Here is a 20418-nt window from a genome sequence, read left to right on the forward strand (position 1 = left end):
ACTATTTATATCAGAATTTCAGGGAACTCTTAGAGCTCAAATCTTTCGCACTGTCTATAGATATATTTAGGCCGGCAAATGTCACATAAAGCTCAAACATCTTACATGTAGCTCAGATGGAAGATGGATGCTTAAAGAGGACACATTGTCTGCTTGGGGTACTCCCACACCCGGGCTGGATTTACACAATATAGGACATTGCTTTGGCACACCTGACATCAACCAACCGATTCAGGTAATTGGTTTTATAATGGGTTAACATTTGATATGTTGGTAGTGGTTTTTCCCATTACTAGGTCGATTGATGTAGCTATAGGGGGTGGAAATCTTAGCAGCCCCTGGGGCCTTATGGGTCTTTTATGACAAAGGAGGGCCCAACTTTACAAAAATTATTGCAAAATTGCTGCATTTTTACAAAATTAAAAATAACCAATAAGTTTCCATATACATAACACTATTTGCCAAGCAGATAAGAACCATGTAGCCAACATCGCTCATGGATCTACCATGAATTGCTGTGGTTTCATATGTCTGGGTGCCACTTTTTGGCTTCAGGACCCTGGTGCATTGAATCCCTCAGCTTGAACTTATCTTTCTAATTAGGTGCACATGGAGAAACTCGCATCTCGGTAATGGATAATATATGCTCTTTTTAATGTCTGGTGATCACTTGTTTGTGCCACTTCCATAGTCAATGTACATTGTATGATTTGTTGCTATTGGGGTTCATGACGTTCCACCAAATGTGATAACATTTCTATATAGGCTCATTCAGACGGCTGATTTTCGCATATGAGGGCTATCCACAGTTTTTATGTATAAAACTTGTACATGTGATAGTCCATGGGGTTGGGCACATGTCCATGATGTTTCACAGACTAAGTTGTCCTTGAAAAATTGGGGAGACATGGTTGAGGGTCGGCTCACAATTGGCAATGCAGGTTTACGGCTCCATGAAAAATCATCTGAGTGAGGTCTGATATGGATTGTCAGAATAGAGAAGTTGGAGAAGCTTTTTTTTTCTTTATTTTTCCACGTACAAGATACATGGATGAGATTCGGATCAAACTGTGATCAAAATAATCAGTCCATTTTTCTCATACGTGAGAAGAACAGATGCTTGAATGAAGCCTAAATCTGTATGAACCCTAAAGTTAATTTCATAGTGTACCTATAGTACTTTGTACCCTATCTTATTATTAGGATCTCCAGCAGTCAGTGCACCAAGGCTTTAATAATGCCCGGATGTACCTCCACCTGCGACAAAATCTCCATCACTGGGACTATTGTTCGTAAGCCTACCATGCATCGCTATATCAGCACAAAAGTCCTGCTAGCGGAAGGAGAGGACAACCCGTTTACTAAACATTGCCGGAATTTTGAAGACATGTACAGGGTGGGTGATGGGTCTGTTTAGTTATAATATTTGACTTTCATATTGCCATCATATTTAGCTTTGACTTAAATAGGTAGTCCACTACTTTAGCATTGATGACCTATCTATGAGCAAATCAAGGAGCAAAACAACTAGAGATGTAAAATGTAAAATTGGCCCAGGATAGGTCATCAATGTCTCATCGGTCGAGGTCAAACACCTGGAACACCTGCCGATCAGGTGCTACCAATGTTGGTGGCATCAGCTGCCCGGATATGCTCACTAGAGGAGTTAGTCGTCTTCTGGTGGTGGCGGAAGCAGAGTACTGTACATCCGTCTCCTATTCAAATCAATGGGAGGCGGATGTGTAGAACCCTGCCATTATCAGAAGATGGCCAACTCCGCTAGTGAGTATTTCCAGGTGGTGGTGAAACTGTTAGCAGCTGATCGGTGGGGGCACCTGATGTCGGACCGATCAGACATTGATGACCTATCCTGGGCCAATTTTAAATTTAAATTTGTAAATTTCTAGTTGTTTTTCTCTTTTGCTTCTAAGAAGCATAACTATTTTTTTCTGTTACCACATAAAGGTTTGCTTTTCCCTGGATGAGTTGTCATTTTGGTTGTTGCCATTCGTTTTACCATATAATGTTCTGAAAAACAGGAAAATTTGATTTGAACTATATATATGTATGTATATATATATATATATATATATATATATATATATATATATATATATACACACACGTACATACAGCTCTGGCAAAAATTAGGAGACCACTGAAAAATGTTCAGTTTCTCTGATTTTTCTCTTTATAGGCATATTTTTGAGCAAAGTATAAATTGTTCTTTTATTCTATAAACTTCTGACAACATGTCTCAAAATTTCCAACCAATAAATTTTGAATTTTTTTTTCAGACAAGGAGAAATGGTCAAAATTAAAAAAAATAACCAGTGCTTTCAGACCTCAAATAATGCAAAGAAAACAAGTTCATAATCATTGGGAAACAACAATACTGATGTTTTGATTCAGGAAAAGTTCAGAAATCAATATTTTGTGGAATAACCATGATTTTTAATCACAGCTTTCATGCGTCTTGGCATGCTTTCCACCAGTCACACTGCTTCTGGTGCAAAAGTTTAAGCAGTTCTTTGTTTGATGACTTGTGACTATCCATCATCCTCTTGATTACATTCCAGAAGTTTTTAATGGGGTTCAGATCTGGAGATTGGGCTGCCCATGACAGGGTTTTGATGTGGTGGTCTCTTAATTTTTGCCAGAGCTGTATATATATATTTTTTTTTACAATTTTTCAAAACAGATTTTATACCTTTCCCCTAGAATTTTCAATCTTTTGATTGATGCATAGTGTAATATTTCGGTATTGCAGGATATGGAAAAAATAATGAAGTCCTATGTGAAGCCCAGACACAGGCTGGGCTTCATGGGAGTACCAAGATGATGGCTGCCATAATATCCAATTGACACCCCCACGATTGCGTTGTGGAGTGCGATGAGAGGGTATATGTAATTGTACATCACATGTCATTTGATTTCAGACCATCCAGCTGGAGATCCAGAACCTAAAGGACCAGGTCCAGGAACTTCACCGAGACCTCACCAAACACCATTCCCTTATTAAGACTGACACAATGAGTGATATCATCCAGAAATCTCTGCAGGTGGATGTTCACATTGCCTCCGAATACTCATCGGTAGAAATTATGAGGGCGGCGTTCGAAGAGGTGAGTCCACTGATCCGTGCACGCTTCTTAGCTTCATGATTGTGGAGAAGTATAGGACCTAAACCTTATGTAAGATGCAACCTTAGATTTGCAACTTCTTTTTTCATTGAAGTTGTGGTCAGAGATACATGAAGATCATTTTGTTTTTAAATGGAAGCCAAGTCATCGGTCAGCTGGAAGCCGTTCCAGGCAATGTACAGAAATGGGCTGGTTCCAGTGCCATAAAATGACCCTAAAGTGGTGTAGCTTAGACAAGATATCTGTCATACATCAGGGTATTATATTTAATATTTCTGGATTGTTTTTTATTCCAGATATGGGAGGAAACGTATCAGAGAGTTGCAAATGAGCAGGAAATTTATGAAGGTAAGATTGCTTCAATTGTTTTTTTTATGAACATGTGAACAACAAGTCATTTTTACCTTGAAATTCATATGTTCATTTTTTGAGCTTTTAGTTAGCGCTTTCTCAGGGGGGTTAGAGAGCAGAATCCTCCTGAAAAAGCCGTGTGCACATTCCCAAATTGTTTTGACATTAACCAATGGTTTCCCTGTAACAACAGCTCAACTACACGACCTCCAGCAACTGAAACAAGAAAACAGCTACTTAACCACCATCGCCAAGCAGATTGCACCATATGTACGATCTATTGCCAAGGTTAAAGAGCGTCTGGAGCCTAGGTATGAGTGTCATAAAAGCATAATAATGTGAGCCTTCCACTGATCTTTAAAAAAAAAAAGAGGTCGCTGGTGTGGAGACATGGGGAGGTATGGAAATGCTGGAGCTCTTTACCAGGAACATGGAACTGAACTCATGGACTCAGAATTAAGGATCATTCAGACGTCTGATTTTCTCACGAGGAAGACGGAACGATTATTTTGATCAGACTTTGTTCAGAGTATGGTCCGAATGTCATCTGTTTTTCTCATGAATTTAAGAAAAAAAAGTTTCTCCACCTTTCAATTCTGACAATTTGCAAAAATCGGACTGCAGTATGAGTGCAATCTGATTTTTTTCACAAACTCCTTGCCGATTTTGATCCAACGCTTGGATCAAAAGTAGACATGCCGCCGCGATTTTCCGCAAACTGTTTGGATAGCTCACGTACGTGAAAATCTGATGTCTGAATGAGCCCTTAATGGCGGACTTAGCTGCCGGACCGATCCAATCTACGGACTCAGTTAGACGTTTGTTTTACGTGTACAGGTTCTATCCGATAGAACTGGTACCTATAATCTGTGAGGTTGTTCACAAATCCGATTTTTTTTGTCAGACATGCAAAATCAGTGCGACAGGTCCGATATTGATCCACGTGTCTGATTAAAATCAGCCATGCAAGTCTATGGGTCCTTGAAAAAAATGGACATTAGTGGTCTGTTTTCCACGGACTGATAAATTGGAGGTGGACCAAACTCTGATGAAACTCGGTCCATTTTTCTTGTACATGAAAGAAATGTCTGAATTGGGCCTAAGACTTAGTGCTCGTTGCATCTGAACATTATAGTCGGCGTATATGCTGAGAAAGGTCACAGTGTACACATTATAGTTTGTATCTGTGTACTTTTTTTATAGTTTTCTTTTTTTTTTTACGGTGGGACCCTCTTGGTGACATGACACAATCTGTGTGCCTGACGTATATGCCTTACCCACACCGTGTATGTCTGAGGCTCCGCTTCTAAGCTCTACAGGTGGTCTATATGCTGAAAAAAGGGTGTATTCGTCTATGTCAATATATAGACATATTCATAGGGCTCCATTTACGTGACAGAGATCATCAGAGTGTGTGTTGGCCTTTGTTGGGCAGGCTCACATCTGCAAAACTGCTATACAGGGGGTCACCCCTCAAAAGTCTGCTGTGTGGTATCTGTTCTTGTTACAATGTGTCCCTATGGGCACTGTATGGCTATGTCTTAACACAAGAGTTGCGTAATGTACACAGGGCCTAATGCCGGGTGTATTTCACAGTCCGTATATGGACTACTAAACCCGGACTGACAGCAGGTCTCTCAACCCGAACTTGCAGCCTCATGTGTGTGTATGAGACTAAGTTTGGGGCGGCAGACCCCACGTTATATGGTGGTCTGTATAACCAAGCCTTTTATATTATGCCTGATGGACATGTTATAAAAATGTTTAGCTACACAACCTAGCAACTTGGGTAGGTCCTCCACCTTGGATTTCAAGCACAAGTTCCTACACTAGAAGACCCCTGGAAAGCCCCCGGTGTGTTCCAGATGATGAGGCATTAGCTGCAGACTCTGAGGCGTGGACAAGGGAGGGGGCTTGTTGGCTTCTACAATAAATACTTTGATATCTATATGATTTATTCCATTTAGGCTGAAGGTGCCAAAAGAGCAGAAAGATGAAGTGCCAGAGAAAATATTTGAGGATTCTGCATGGATGGAATCACACAGCAGGTACATATTACACCCTAATATCCCACCTACCAGTAATTAGAGACAGGGATCAGAAGGCAATGTACGGTATTCCTCTTATTGTGTCCACCATGAGCATTTTAGGCTAAGGGCTTGCTCACACATTGCATTTTTGCTGCCTTTTTTCTGTGTCTAAACAATGCTGCAGTTTACAGTACAAAATGAATGACATTTCTGGAATCTCACGCCAATGTGGCTTTTTTTCCTTACAGATTTTAACCCTACAAGCATTTTTATTCAATTTTTTCCTCGTGTTTGCAGCATTTTTCACCCATCGAATGAATGGGAAAGAAAAAGCAAGTAAAAACGCACCAAAAACTTATTGTATGCAGCGCTTTTCCTGCCATCAACGGTTTTAGGTGCTGAAAAATCTGCTGTGAATACTCAATGCACATACCGTTCCTACAATCAGTACTTGGTGAGGTTTTGACTTTGTAAGTTTTCTGCACCTATTAGCTATATTAGGTTACATGCACTTTTTTCATTGCGCTTTTGAGTGTGTTTTGATTGCGTTTTTGATGCTGCGGTTTTTGTCTCTTGATGGTGTGTCATGTTTTAAAGCTGCTTGGTTTAAGAAATAGGGTTACTGGGTCTTCAGTGCATTGTGGGGGGAAAGACCTTACAAATGGAATAAGTCAGACAGATAAGCAGATATGGCCTCCCTCCAACGAGTCCATTAAATCCGTTCCCCGAATAACAGGATGAGACTGGAATGTGATGCTGATAAACTCTCCAGACACAAATGCGATCTCGTTATTTGGACGGGTCCTGTAAACACGGAGTCCCATCATTGTCTCTATGTTGCACAATGAACTCAATGAATGTTAGTGACTTGATGTTTTTCCTCCTAGGAACGACTTTTCAGTCTGTTCAGAAGACCAACATGAAAAACCCCTTGAGCTGAAAATGAGCGATGACGCGTCGTTAAAAAGTAAAGAATATTATAGGCTGAAGCCGAGCTCTCCAAACTGGAAGGGGTTAAGTACGTGAGGATAAATGCCAGGCCATATAGTGACCATAAGATGTGTGTATGGCCCCTGTAATGTCACTTAGTCATTGGATAGTTAAAGGGACGTCCACAGCCCTCCTATGAACACACTAAGGGCCCAAATCATTATTGCATTTGCACCTTAGTAATCTCATTTTAAGCGTTTCTCCAGCTTTTCATTTGTGCTTTTGTTAAAGTCTATTTTGTTTTCTCTATGTTTTTTTATAAGTTCTCCATTGTGAGTGGAGTTTGGGGATTGCTAATATTTTTGGCTGATTCGTCCCTCCTGGAGTGATTTTCTGTATGTCTAATTGTTTGGCACAAATTTTGCAACATTTTAGTGGAATATAAGGTTTCTTTGCACTGAAAAGTTGCAAAAAAGGTTAACGTGTAACTGCCCTTATTTATTTATTTAATTTTTTTTACTTTTAGAGACTTACTCTAAGGGCTCGCTCGCACGAGTGTATACATCGGATGAGTGCTATCGGATGTTTATATATATTTATATATATGATATATATGTATCAGATATATATAAACATTGGATAGAACTCGTCCGATGTAAAGGCTCATGTGAGCAAGCCCTTATTGTAAGTCTCCATTTTAAGGAAGAGTAGTTAACTGAGCCCTACACTTATTGTAGAGCCCATACACTTACTGTAGAGCCCATACTTACTGTGGAGCCATTACACTTAATGTAGAGCCTATACACTTACTATAGAGCCCATACACTTACTGTAGAGCCCATACACTTAATGTAGAGCCCATACACTTAATGTAGAGCCTATACACTTACTGTGGGGCCCATACTTACTATAGAGCCCATAGACTTACTGTAGAGCCCATACACTTACTGTAGGGCTCATACACTTAATGTAGAGCACATACACTTACTGTCGGGCCCATACTTACTGTAGAGCTCATACACTTACTGTAGAGCCCATAGACTTACTGTAGAGCCCATGCACTTACTGTAGAGGTAATAAACTTACTGTAGAGCCCATGAACTTACTGTAGAGCTCATACACTTAATGTAGAGCCTATACACTAACTGTGGGGCCCATACTTACTATAGAGCCCATACACTTGGTGTAGAGCCCATACACTTACTGTAGAGCTCATACACTTACTGTCGGGCCCATACTTACTGTAGAGCTCATACATGTACTGTAGAGCTCATAGACTTACTGTACAGCCCATGCACTTACTGTAGAGCCCATACACTTACTGTAGAGCTCATACACTTAATGTAAAGCCTATACACTTACTGTGGGGCCCATACTTACTATAGAGCCCATACACTTAATGTAGAGCCCATACACTTACTGTAGAGCTCATGCTTACTGTAGACCTCACACTCACTGTAGAGCCCATACACTTACTGTGGAGCCCATACTCACTGTAGAACCAATACACTTATTGTAGAGCCCATGCACTTACTGTAGAGCCCATACACTTATTCTAGAGTCCATATACTTACTATGGAGCTCATACACTTACTGTAGAGGATACACACTTACTGTAGAGCCCAAACACTTACTGTGGAGCCCACACTTACTGTAGAGCTCATACACTTACTATAGAGCCCATACACTTACTGTAGCGCCCATACTGTTGAGTTCATACCCTTACTGTAGAACCCAATTACTGTGGACCTCATACACTTACTAGAGCCCATACTTACTATAGAGCCCATACACTTACTGTAGCGCCCATACTCTTGAGTTCATACCCTTACTGTAGAGCCCATACTGACTGTAGAGCCCATACACTTACTGTAGAGCCCATACTGACTCTTGAGTTCATACACTTACTATAGAGCCCATACACCATTGTGTGCGGTCTGCAGGAGCTGCACACATCAGGGTGATATTATGTGCGAACAATGGGGGTCTCAGCACCTGGTCTCCTACTGATTCGCAAGTATTTGCAGTATCTATAACATACCTTTAAGAAAAAAAATGAATCGGACTTTACTTGTCAAAAATCTGGTGCCAATGTGAGATCTCAGTACCCCGACTCCAGGCTAGTGCATAGTACGGAGCGCTTTATGTATATCAGTCGATATGGATGTGTGTAGTTCTAGAACAAGTTATTTATTGCAGCATTCACGTCCTATATTATCCAATATTCTAAATTATTGGACTGCCATTTAGCAGTATATGACATACAGATCTCAAGGAGGAAGACAATCATAAATAACACAGGTCAACAAAAAAAATTTTTTTTTCTGGTGTCCAAAATATTTTAATGAATTTGGGGTATTTTTGGGGTGCTGATTCTGAATATGCTATAAGTTTTGCCAGATTGGCTCAAGTTTTTGACATTTTTGGTATCTTATTTATAACACTTGTTGGTAAATGCGACGCATCATCTCATTAATTTCTTTGGATTAGTACTTGAACTGAGCAGTTCTCAATATAGTTTTGTGTTAATTAGTGTTCTAAAAGTTTGTTCATAGCTTGATTTTTGCACTAACTTTATGTTGTTGTCTGTTTTCCAGTGAAAAGCATGAACTCATCAAGAAGAAGTTGTCTTAACGATCCAGACTCATTCTGTTACATTTGTGGTGAATACACACTGCCAAAACATAGAAGAAACATAACAGACTTCGTAAAAAAAGTGTATTTTGCCTATTTTGGGGTTATGCTTGGGGACCAAGACAAGTTTTGGGCACCACACATAGTGTGCAAAGCATGTATCGAATTATTACGAAAATGGAGCAAAGGACAAAGAAAAAGCTTCAAATTTGGTGTTCCAATGGTGTGGAGAGAGCCAAAAAATCATCATGATGACTGTTATTTCTGTGCAGTGCAAGTGCAAGGATTCAATAAGCATAAGAAACGAAAATGGGAGTAACATGGAATCTGCAAGAAGGCCTGTCCCTCATTGTGAAGATGTGCCTGTACCTGTGTTTACCATAAATAACAGTCATCATGATGATTTTTTGGCTCTCTCCACACCATTGGAACACCAAATTTGAAGCTTTTTCTTTGTCCTTTGCTCCATTTTCGTAATAATTCGATACATGCTTTGCACACTATGTGTGGTGCCCAAAACTTGTCTTGGTCCCCAAGCATAACCCCAAAATAGGCAAAATACACTTTTTTTACGAAGTCTGTTATGTTTCTTCTATGTTTTGGCAGTGTGTATTCACCACAAATGTAACAGAATGAGTCTGGATCGTTAAGACAACTTCTTCTTGATGAGTTCATGCTTTTCACTGGAAAACAGACAACAACATAAAGTTAATGCAAAAATCAAGCTATGAACAAACTTTTAGAACACTAATTAACACAAAACTATATTGAGAACTGCTCAGTTCAAGTACTAATCCAAAGAAATTAATGAGATGATGCGTCGCATTTACCAACAAGTGCTATAAATAAGATACCAAAAATCTCAAAAACTTGAGCCAATCTGGCAAAACTGATGACATATTCAGAATCAGCACCCCAAAAATACCCTAAATTCGATGAAATATCTTTGGCACCAAAAATGCTGTTGACCAGTGTAATATGATCGTGTCTTTGGTATCCCTGATACATCTTCTAGTTCAGTGTGATCATGCAGTTCTATGCTGGAAAATGTCACGTTTATTAAATGCCGGAATAAAGGAATTTCACTGTTAAAGGGATCCTGATCATTGTCACCTTTCAATTAAAAGGTGAGTGCAACATTTCTTTAATGTTCTATCGGATAGTCCACCACTTACTGAGCAGACCTGTGAAGTATAGAAGACTGAATATGCTGCTACTCCTCTCAGTAAGAAAGTTGTAGGATATTACAGTGGTCTCCAATCTTGCAAAACAGCCGGACCCCCTCAGCCACGAATGCTCTACAACCATATACATCGCTATGGCATGCTGGGAGTTGCAGTTTACGGTATGTTGGTGTTTTACTTTAGACATTATTCACTCTTGCAAGTTAGTTTTAGATATTTTGCGATAATCCTGCACCCCTGTTAAATGCAGTTAAAACAAATCCTTCCTATATTTTGGGTAGTGCCTCTTCATAGGATTTGCTGTATACGTAGATTAGAAATATTAAGGACTGGATTACTGCATTTTGGTACATCAATGTAGAATAAGGCCAAGTTCACATGATCAGTATTTGGTGAGATTTTTTTACTTCAGTACTTGTAAGCCCAAACCAGGCGAGGAACAATCAGAGGAAAAGGATTATAGAAAGGCTGCCGTCACACTAGCAGTATTTGGTCAGTATTTTACATCAGTATTTGTAAGCCAAAACCAGGAGTGGAACAAATAGAGGAAAAGTATAATAGAAACATATGCACCACTTCTGCATTTATCACCCAACCTGGTTTTGGCTTACAAATACTGATGTAAAATACTGACCAAATACTGCTAGTGTGACGGCAGCCAAACACGTCACCACTTCTGTATTTTATTTATCACCCACTCCTGGTTTTGGCTTACAAATACTGAAGTAAAAAACTCTCCAAATACTGAATGTGTCAACGATGCCGAAAGGATAGAATAAGGGGGTGTGTTGATATGTGTAAGGCCACGTGCACACATTGAGTATTTGGTCAGTATTTTACCTCAGTATTTGTAAGCCAAAACCAGGACAGTCAGAGGAAAAGTATAATAGAAACACTTCTGTCACCCACTACTGGGTTTGGCTTACAAATACTGAGGTAAAAAACTCATCAAATACTGAATGTGAATGTGGCCTTAGACAGAAGCTCAGTTCCTAGACTACACCAAAGGCTACTTTCACACTAGCGACGGGCACTGCACGTTGCGATGCGTCGTTGTGGAGAAAAAACGCATCCTGCAAAGTTGCCCGCAGGATGCATTTTTTCTCCATTGACTTTTATTAGCAACGCATTGCGACGCAGTGCCACACGTCGCAACCGTCGTGCGACGGTTGCATCGTGTTTTAGCGGACCGCCGCCACAAAAAAAGTTACATGTAACTTTTTTTGTGCGTCGAGACCGCCATTTTCGACCGCGGTTGAAACTCCGCCCCCTCCTCCCCGCACCTTGCAATGGGGCGTCGGGCATTTTTTTCACAGTATGCGTCGGGCCGACGCAGTGCGACGGCCCCGTACCAACGCTAGTGTGAAAGCAGCCAAAGAGTCTCGATAGTTTACACAGAATGATCCATGTGCCTGGAAGTCCACCAGGGTTCACTTACTAGTTAATGGGTGATGTAGTGGATGTCCTACAGGAACAATCTCCTGAATTTTGTCCTTCTAACACTTAAGCAGCTGGAAAACTTCAAAATGTAAAGGCCACGGTCACACATTCAGCATTTGGCGACTTTTTTACCTCAGTATTTGTAAGCCAAAACCAGGAGTGTGTGATAAATACAGAAGTGGTGACGTGTTTCTATTATACTTTTCCTCTGACTATTCCACTCCTGATTTTGGCTTACAGATACTGAGGCAAAAAACTCACCAAATAGACCACATTCACATGTTCAGGAAATGTTTTATGTTTATGTTGGATCTAAAATTTACTCCACAATGAAAAACAAAAGCAAAAACCCTATTGGAGCACATGCCCACAGTCGTTTGGCAGAAACTAAGTCTTTGAGGACTTTTGGAGAACTCAAAATTGGAAAAGTTTAATGTGCACAAAGCCTTAGGGAATGTTGATAGTAAGTTTTTTTTTTATGTATTTTTCTGGCAGAAAAATACATGGAAAACAAGGTAAAAAAATGTTTAGCACTTAATGTAGTTTGAGTATGGGGCATTTTTGTTTTCCTGCTTCTATTAACTCAGTTGTCAAAGTTGGAGGCAGAAAATGCCTGAGGAATTTATGTTGCTCCTTTCTCTGTGTGGAAAGAAACAGCACCAAAGTCTGCATAAAAAACCCTCAAGTGTGAACATACCTTCAGAGTATATTCACACACAAGGTTTTTTTGATGATTTTATGAAGCGGTTTCTGCTCCAAAATCCACTTTAAAATGCTTCATACACGCTTTCTGATGATTTAATGAGCAGACATGCCTCTAGTGTACACAGTGCTGTTTTTTCTGTGTTGGTTTAAGGAATAGGACTTTTATTTGCTGTATTTGTAGCGGTTTTTGAGCAGATCAGATTCCAAAGTCAGAGGTTTTTTTACATATATGATTCTGCCACAGTCGAAGAATGGAGACCACTGGTCCAATCTGTGCGGCTCTTAGCATTGTAGCCGGGCCTCTTCTAATGCAGTCAGAGTGGCCAGATCACCAACTCCCTCTTCTTCTCTGAAATACTCTGTGCTGCTCTTAATGTCCCAGTCATTGATCCCACAATGAATGCTGGAGCAGAACATGGAAAGACAAGTGAATAAATGACCTGGAGTATAAATGTGTAAAGAGATAGAATTCTTTATTTCACGGTGGGTATAATGGGTCACTATTTACACATGCAGCGAGTCTTGCCCGGAATGTACAGGTATATAAATACAAACTGAAGTCATCTCCCCCCTGTATAATCACAGGCTGAAGATACAAGACTGAGGGTTCAAAACTACATTTTTATTTTTTTTTTAGAAAAAAAAATAAAACAAAAATATACATAAAGCAGCAAATTCCAGTCCCTCCAGACTCCCATGGAAATTATTGATATGATTGTCTGCAGGAATGCACAGGCAAGACTACGGGGCTGGAAACTGGTGGTCATATTGGAGGTCCACCAATGTAGTTGACAGTTGTTTGGTGCCATAGGGTTTATCACCGATGTACTGACAGTTGTTTGGTGCCATAGGGCTTATCACCGATGTACAGTTGTTTGGTACCATAGGGCTTATCACCGATATAGTTGTTTGGTGCCATAGGGCTTATCACCGATATAGTTGTTTGGTGCCATAGGGCTTATCACCGATGTACTGACAGTTGTTTGGTGCCATAGGGCTTATCACCGATGTACAGTTGTTTGGTGCCATAGGGCTTATCACCGATATAGTTGTTTGGTGCCATAGGGCTTATCACCGATGTACTGACAGTTGTTTGGTGCCATAGGGCTTATCACCGATGTACTGACAGTTGTTTGGTGCTATAGGGCTTATCACCGATGTACTGACAGTTGTTTGGTGCCATAGGGCTTATCACCGATGTACTGACAGTTGTTTGGTGCTATAGGGCTTATCACCGATGTACTGACAGTTGTTTGGTGCTATAGGGCTTATCACCGATGTACTGACAGTTGTTTGGTGCCATAGGCTTTATCACCGATGTACTGACAGTTGTTTGGTGGCATAGGGCTTATCACTGATGTACTGACAGTTGTTTGGTGCCATAGGGCTTATCACCGATGTACTGACAGTTGTTTGGTGCTATAGGGCTTATCACCGATGTACTGACAGTTGTTTGGTGCCACAGGCTTTATCACCGATGTACTGACAGTTGTTTGGTGCTATAGGGCTTATCACCGATGTACTGACAGTTGTTTGGTGCCATAGGGCTTATCACCGATGTACTGACAGTTGTTTGGTGGCATAGGGCTTATCACTGATATACTGACAGTTGTTTGGTGCCATAGGGCTTATCACCGATGTACTGACAGTTGTTTGGTGCTATAGGGCTTATCACCGATGTACTGACAGTTGTTTGGTGCTATAGGGCTTATCACCGATGTACTGACAGTTGTTTGGTGCCATAGGCTTTATCACCGATGTACTGACAGTTGTTTGGTGCCATAGGCTTTATCACCGATGTACTGACAGTTGTTTGGTGCCACAGGCTTTATCACCGATGTACTGACAGTTGTTTGGTGCCATAGGCTTTATCACCGATGTACTGATAGTTGTTTGGTGCCATAGGGCTTATTACCGATGTACTGACAGTTGTTTGGTGCCATAGGGCTTATCACCCACCTTTCAGCATCATGCAGACATCAGGGTTTTTTTTTTGCATAAAAACAGATTGATTTCCATCAATGTACTGGATCCGAATTTCAGCAGTTTGTGTCCATTTTCACCTCATTGCTTTATCAGTTTTTGTTATATGCAAAAAAAATTAAAAATGGAGGTTTCTCATCATTTTCTAAACAGTCCGTGGATGCCATCAGTGAACTGTCCGTGATTTTTACAGACCCCCAGACAGGTTTGATCCATAACTTGTATCAGAGATGGACATGTCTGGGTTTTTTGCAGAACACTTGGTTTTTTTGAAAAAAATGACTGGTTCTGAACAGCCCCGGACGTCTGAACGATTGCTCACGGAGCTCAGCATTCAGACACTTGTCTGACAGCCAGGTGGCGCTATACTGGTCTGAATTTTGAAGAAAAGGGGATGTGAATGGAGAAGGAAAAAACAAGACATCAAACCTTGTGCCAGAAAAGAGAAGAAATAACTGAACTTTATATGAAACGGGAATTCTTTGAAATGTTAAAAACGGACTTTTCTAATTTTAAAGCCCAAGGCAAAAGTTAATAAAATCAAGACGCGGCGTCACAGATGGAGCGCTGCTCAGCGCGCTCTGATCATTTACCATGATTTGCCTTATGAAGGTGTAAAAAGTAGTAACCCTGCACTATCATAGTATATTATTATTTTTACCCTTATCATATGAGTAGCTTTGCCTCGGCCTGAGCAACTTCTACGTAACTCAGTAGTTAGAAACAGATCTGCATAATACTGAATTCTCAACAAGCGTGGCCGGTAATAAAGGGGCAACGGGTTCACCGGGCTGTAACTGTGTTATAACGATGGAGTAGTCACCCACACGTATGGCACAGTGTTAGGAGTTGGAGAGAATCGATGCTTAGGACCCGGTCCATCGGCCATCTCAGTAATCTGCAGCCACTGGATGAAAGCCCCGAGAATCACCTCCTCCCTCCCACAAGTCTTCTTCTGATTACCCCTCTTGGTCCCACGTGACATCATCCTAGGCCAGAGAATGACGGGGGAAAGAGGTTCCTAAGCCATATATCACCGATGTGGCCACTACACAAAGTCCTGCAAATCAATTTGACCTAACTCTATGTAGTATCCCATTACTTCAGAGGGCATCGGCCACACTGATGGGACAACTCGCCACGATCAGCCATCTTATGCCGGACAGGCAGCTGCCTACTGGATCACCACAACAGGTGGTCATCTCTACAACAGGTGGTCCACTCCACACCAGCAGCTGCCTGGGCATCACCCATGAAGGCCGTGCTCAACTATGAAGGCCACAGCTCCCATTACAGGAGCACAGTCTGGAACACTTGGAGCTGGGCTCATCATAAATTAGTCTATTCAGAAGTCTTAACCAATGACCCCACGTATGCCCATCATGTGGACACTGCTGCCATGTTGCATGGCACATTTTAGCATCCATATTATAACGCGCGGCCTTAGTATATAATTCAGTCAGTAGTTTAGCGCTGTTTCAGCCTGAGATTAATCCGGTCTCCTGAATATAATACTTTGATGATTTGCATTAGAACAAAAACATCATAAAAAAGGTCAAATTCTACATTGACCCTGTGGCTGTTACTGACGTGTAACTTGTAGGTCTTTGGTCTTCGTACCCTCATACCATGAATGATTATGCCTGGCTGAGATCACTACAGGGGGAAGTTCTGGTGATGAACATGATCGCTTCTTCAGGAGGATTAGAAGACCATACTCAAATCGGGAAGACCATGAGTATTACCGGTAACCTCAGAAGACCTCAATGCCAGTACAGCAGCTTCTGAACGCCAAGTATCAGTAACGGTTGCGAATTCTGTGAAACAGTCTTTAGCAGTGAATGTGGAGGAAGACATGCTGGATCCAGAGATGAGGAGCAGTGTTGGGCAGACTGCGGAGCCTCTTGGGGAGCAGTTCTGGGCGGGCTATGGGGCCTCTGAGGCGTTGGGCAGACTGTGGCGCCTCTGGGGGAGCAGTACTGGGCGGGCTATGGGGCCTCTGAGGTGCTGGGTGGACTGCTGAGCCTCTGGGGTAGCAGTGCTGGGAGGGCTATGTGGCCTCTTGAGGTGTTGGGCAGACTGCGGAGCCTCTGAGGGAGCAGTACTGGGCAGGCTATGAGGCCTCTGAGGAGTTGGGCAGACTGCGAAGCCTCGTGGGGAACAGTGCTGGGTGGGCTATGGGGCCTCTGAGGCGTCGGCCAGACTGCGGAGCCGCTGGGGGAGCAGTTCTGGGTGGGTTATGGGGTCTCTGAGGCGTTGGGCAGACTGCGGAGCCTCTGGAGGAGCAGTGCTGGGCGGACGGCGGAGCACAAGGTGGACTGGATATGGATAGCAATTCAGTGCTGGCCCCTCTCCCTTCACTATGATATTAGTAAATGTCAGCACAATCGATGGCGGAGGTCTCCAATGCTGTATTCCTGCAGCTCTCCTCATCAATATTAATGCAATTGTGTTTGAAGCTGTTAGCAGTCAGCACAACTTTTACTGATATAATACTGTAAATCTGAGCTGCATAGAACCATCTGCCTCTATATTTTGGACAATTCTCTCACTGGAGTGTCCCTTTAAATGGATATTCCTATGATATTAAGGCTAAATTCACACATCCATGGGTGTAATCATTAGAGAAATGGACCCTGGACTGTTTTAACTTTATACATTGACTCTTGTGTCAGTGAAAAACGGAAGAAACGCGGCTAGAAGGTACAAAGCCTTCCTAGTTTCATACATTTTATTGGAAACTCCATAGACTATATTAGTCTGGTTTGGAAAAATTATGAGAAAAGGACCGGCTCCGAGCTTACCGACCAAAGCTGATGTGTGTATGTCCGAGAAAGAAATGACACAGCACTAGGTGTCCCACGGAAGTGTGGATGTAGCCTTCATGGTGACACGTCATTAGGATATGCTATGACTTACTGACCAGTGAGGGCCTTACTGCACCCTTACGGAGCTACAATACAAAAAAAAAAAAAAAAAAAGCATCTCCCACGTTAGGAAGCAACACACATTGTACATTATGATTAGTGGTGGTCCAACTTTCGGGACCCCAAATAACTGCAAAACTAAAAGGCCACTGCATTGGCTTAACCACTTTTCCACTGCAGGGTGACACCCTATGAACTATGGTCCCATTCAAGTAAAAGACCCCCTTTGTAGACGGGCGACCAGGAGTATCACTGTGCCAGAAAATCTTAGAAAGGAGACGCACCACCACCACTATGTGTTCCCTGATCACAAAATGATGGCATATCCAAGCGCTATGAGAAAATCAGGCTGTGACCACAGTATTCCCCTGCATACACTTGGATGAAGCCGTACATTGCCAGTGAAGGGACTTTGTTTTCTTTGTTCCTACACTTATTGGGGGTCCATGATGTTAATTACTATACTAAAGTTAGGAGCAGCTTTTTAATACTAATTCCACGTTCACAACGTGCTCCCCCTCCATCGCCAACATAACCTGTATTATCCAGACTGCGCCCCCTTAGGGAATCGTTACCCCAGCCTACAAAAGCCCCACGAATTCTACAGCTAGTGTACAAGATGCTACGGGGCAGCCGTCATCTTGTGTGCTTTGTGTCTGCCATATTGTGTCCGTGCGTCACAGGAGGCGGCGTGTGTAACATCCATGTGAATGGTCTAGAAAGAAGCAGCCTCTTCTGTGCGGATCAACGTCCTTTAAATATATTTAAATATAAAATGTTCTATAAAAAAAAATAAGTTTTTTTTTTACCCCCTGTATTGTGATATAGGATTCCAGAAAGGACCACTGAGCTGATAAAGATTAAAGTGCCAACAAAAAAAAAAATAAAACATCCGCTCGTGTGGACTGATTCTTCATAGCCCTTAATGAATCCTCTTCATTTAAAGAAAGATAGTAAAATTTGTCTCTACTGGTTCTCCGCCTCGTGTGCTGGCAGCGGAGCTGGCAGGTCCATCCTCAGTACAGGAAGCGTGGCACTAAGAGCTGCAGCGCCATCTTATGGCTCCACCTTTACGCCGCTTATGAATGGCAAGCCCGTGGGAACATTCCTTTTATAATCTACGTATTCTTGGCCAAAGAAGTGGATCAGCGAGAATTCCTCTTCCTCAACTCGCTCACGGAAAAACCTCCAGGAAGCCAGAGTGTAACCAATCAGACAGACGGGATTACAGAGCAGAACCTGTAGACATGCAAGAGACATATGGGTAAGGACATGTTGTACTGGTTATATAGGGGAAGTAGTATAGCAGTTACATTCTTGTACATAGGAGCAGTATTACAGTAGTTATATTATTGTACATAGGGGGCAGTATTATAGTAGTTATATTCTTGTACATAGGGGCAGTATTATAGTAGTTATATTCCTGTACATAGGGGCAGTATTATAGTAGTTATATTCTTGTACATAGGGGCAGTATTATAGTAGTTATATTCTTGTACATAGGGGCAGTATTATAGTAGTTATATTCTTGTACATATTGGCAGTATTATAGTAGTTACCCATTCATTAAAATACATTTTTTGTCCCCCTAGGAAGCAACATTATAGAATTTATTCTTTCTTGTCCTTAGGGCAGGAGGTTATAACCTGCACCTAAAAAACATCATTATAAAAATTATATAACTTCGTATTGATTGTTACATGTTACAAAGATTTCCTGTATTAGCATTAATTACAGGATGAGGAGATATTTACACCGCACATCTTATTCTCAGGTATTAGTAAGACTATTTTAATTATTCAAAATCCATTCAGTGGTTCCTGCAGTCAGGAGGATCAGACGCTGAGATTTGTAGTTGTGAGTACAGAGAATTAATAATAAACGATATATTTTTGTTAGAAAAGATCCCTGATAATGGAATTGTGAACAATTACAGAACCACGCCAGCATCTTTAATTTTATTTCACCGTCTGAGTGGCATCACTATTGCGCCTTCTCTTCCCCTCAGTAATACACTAACCAGCTGAGGTCTTCTGCTCTTCCCAGCACCGCTCCGGTCCCATTCCATCAACTTGTGACCGCAACTTGTGAACGACCAGAAGTCAGAGGTATCGGTCACAAGTTCTCAATGTAACACTTTACGAAATGTTTCCCCCCCTGAATAGTAAAAGCCCGCATAGATCAGAGGCAAAATAGGCAGGATAACACATTTGGGGTAGCAAAATAAAAGTTTATACCTGAGTCCCAATGCTCCAGTAGAACCAGCCCACATAGGACGGGTGCCTGAACCAGGAGTAGACGCCACTGGTCACCAGGGTGTGCGTTTCCGATTTCTCGTTTTGAACAATGTGATTGAAATTGGAACCGGCTGTAAGCATTGCAGATTTCCTCAAAGATTCGCCAAAGAGAACCATGAACAGCCCAATGACGCTCAGCCACGTGATCTGCTTCAGTTCTGTAAAACAGAATAATGCTGTCAAAATAGAGAAATCCGCCAACTCTCCGGACTGATGGCTGCGGCACAATTTGGTTACTTCTATCCTGGATATATCACGTTAAAGGGGTTGTCCATGCTTGAACTAGTTTAGCCACAAAAGAGGGACACATCGCTGAAGACTAAGATTTGGCCATGAACACACACCTGGGTAAATGGTTTTCTCTATAGTGAACTCTAGCCAGGAGGAGATGGCGGCCATCGTGTACTCCACACTGTGGTTCAGCAGGAAGGAGTCCAGAAAAAGGCTTTTAGGATTGTTCAAAGCAGTAATTAAATATTCAGAGTAATGGAAAAATGAGAGCGAGCAGATGTACCTGGAAGAGAGAGACAAGGTCAGATGTGCACCCCAAGTAAGCCATCAATGGCAGATTTATAAACCTAAGGCTACGTGCACACGGTGCAGATTTGGGTACAGGAAACCCGCAGTGTAATACAACAGGGAAAGTTATTAAGATCTGAAAAGTCTCATCTACACATTGCAAAAGTTTCCGTATAGAAACTGACCTGCTGTGTGGGTGTTAAAGGGGAGTCCATCACCCCCAAAATGCCTTTCAGACTAACTATACTGTGTATAGGGGACTTCACCCTATAGAA

General features: G+C 41.7%; 2 protein-coding genes across 2 annotated transcripts in view; one reads left to right on the forward strand and one right to left on the reverse strand.

Moving 5' to 3' along the window:
- Window positions 1–6988, forward strand: part of RNF207 (ring finger protein 207) — a 68153-nt gene extending 61165 nt beyond the window's left edge. Inside the window, exons 13-18 of the mRNA XM_077257491.1 lie at window positions 1204–1396; window positions 2940–3125; window positions 3440–3491; window positions 3688–3805; window positions 5462–5542; window positions 6412–6988. Coding sequence (XP_077113606.1) covers window positions 1204–1396; window positions 2940–3125; window positions 3440–3491; window positions 3688–3805; window positions 5462–5542; window positions 6412–6550 — 769 coding nt within the window. The 3' untranslated portion in view covers window positions 6551–6988. The remainder of the gene's footprint in view (window positions 1–1203; window positions 1397–2939; window positions 3126–3439; window positions 3492–3687; window positions 3806–5461; window positions 5543–6411) is intronic.
- An 8090-nt stretch (window positions 6989–15078) lies between these two features.
- ICMT (isoprenylcysteine carboxyl methyltransferase) overlaps window positions 15079–20418 on the reverse strand; it is a 9513-nt gene continuing 4173 nt past the window's right edge. The window contains exons 3-5 of the mRNA XM_077250322.1: window positions 19969–20138; window positions 19565–19782; window positions 15079–18566 (exon numbers count right to left, since the gene is read on the reverse strand). Coding sequence (XP_077106437.1) covers window positions 18384–18566; window positions 19565–19782; window positions 19969–20138 — 571 coding nt within the window. The 3' untranslated portion in view covers window positions 15079–18383. The remainder of the gene's footprint in view (window positions 18567–19564; window positions 19783–19968; window positions 20139–20418) is intronic.

Source organism: Ranitomeya variabilis, chromosome 4, assembly GCF_051348905.1.
Source record: "Ranitomeya variabilis isolate aRanVar5 chromosome 4, aRanVar5.hap1, whole genome shotgun sequence".
Lineage (NCBI taxonomy): Eukaryota > Metazoa > Chordata > Amphibia > Anura > Dendrobatidae > Ranitomeya > Ranitomeya variabilis.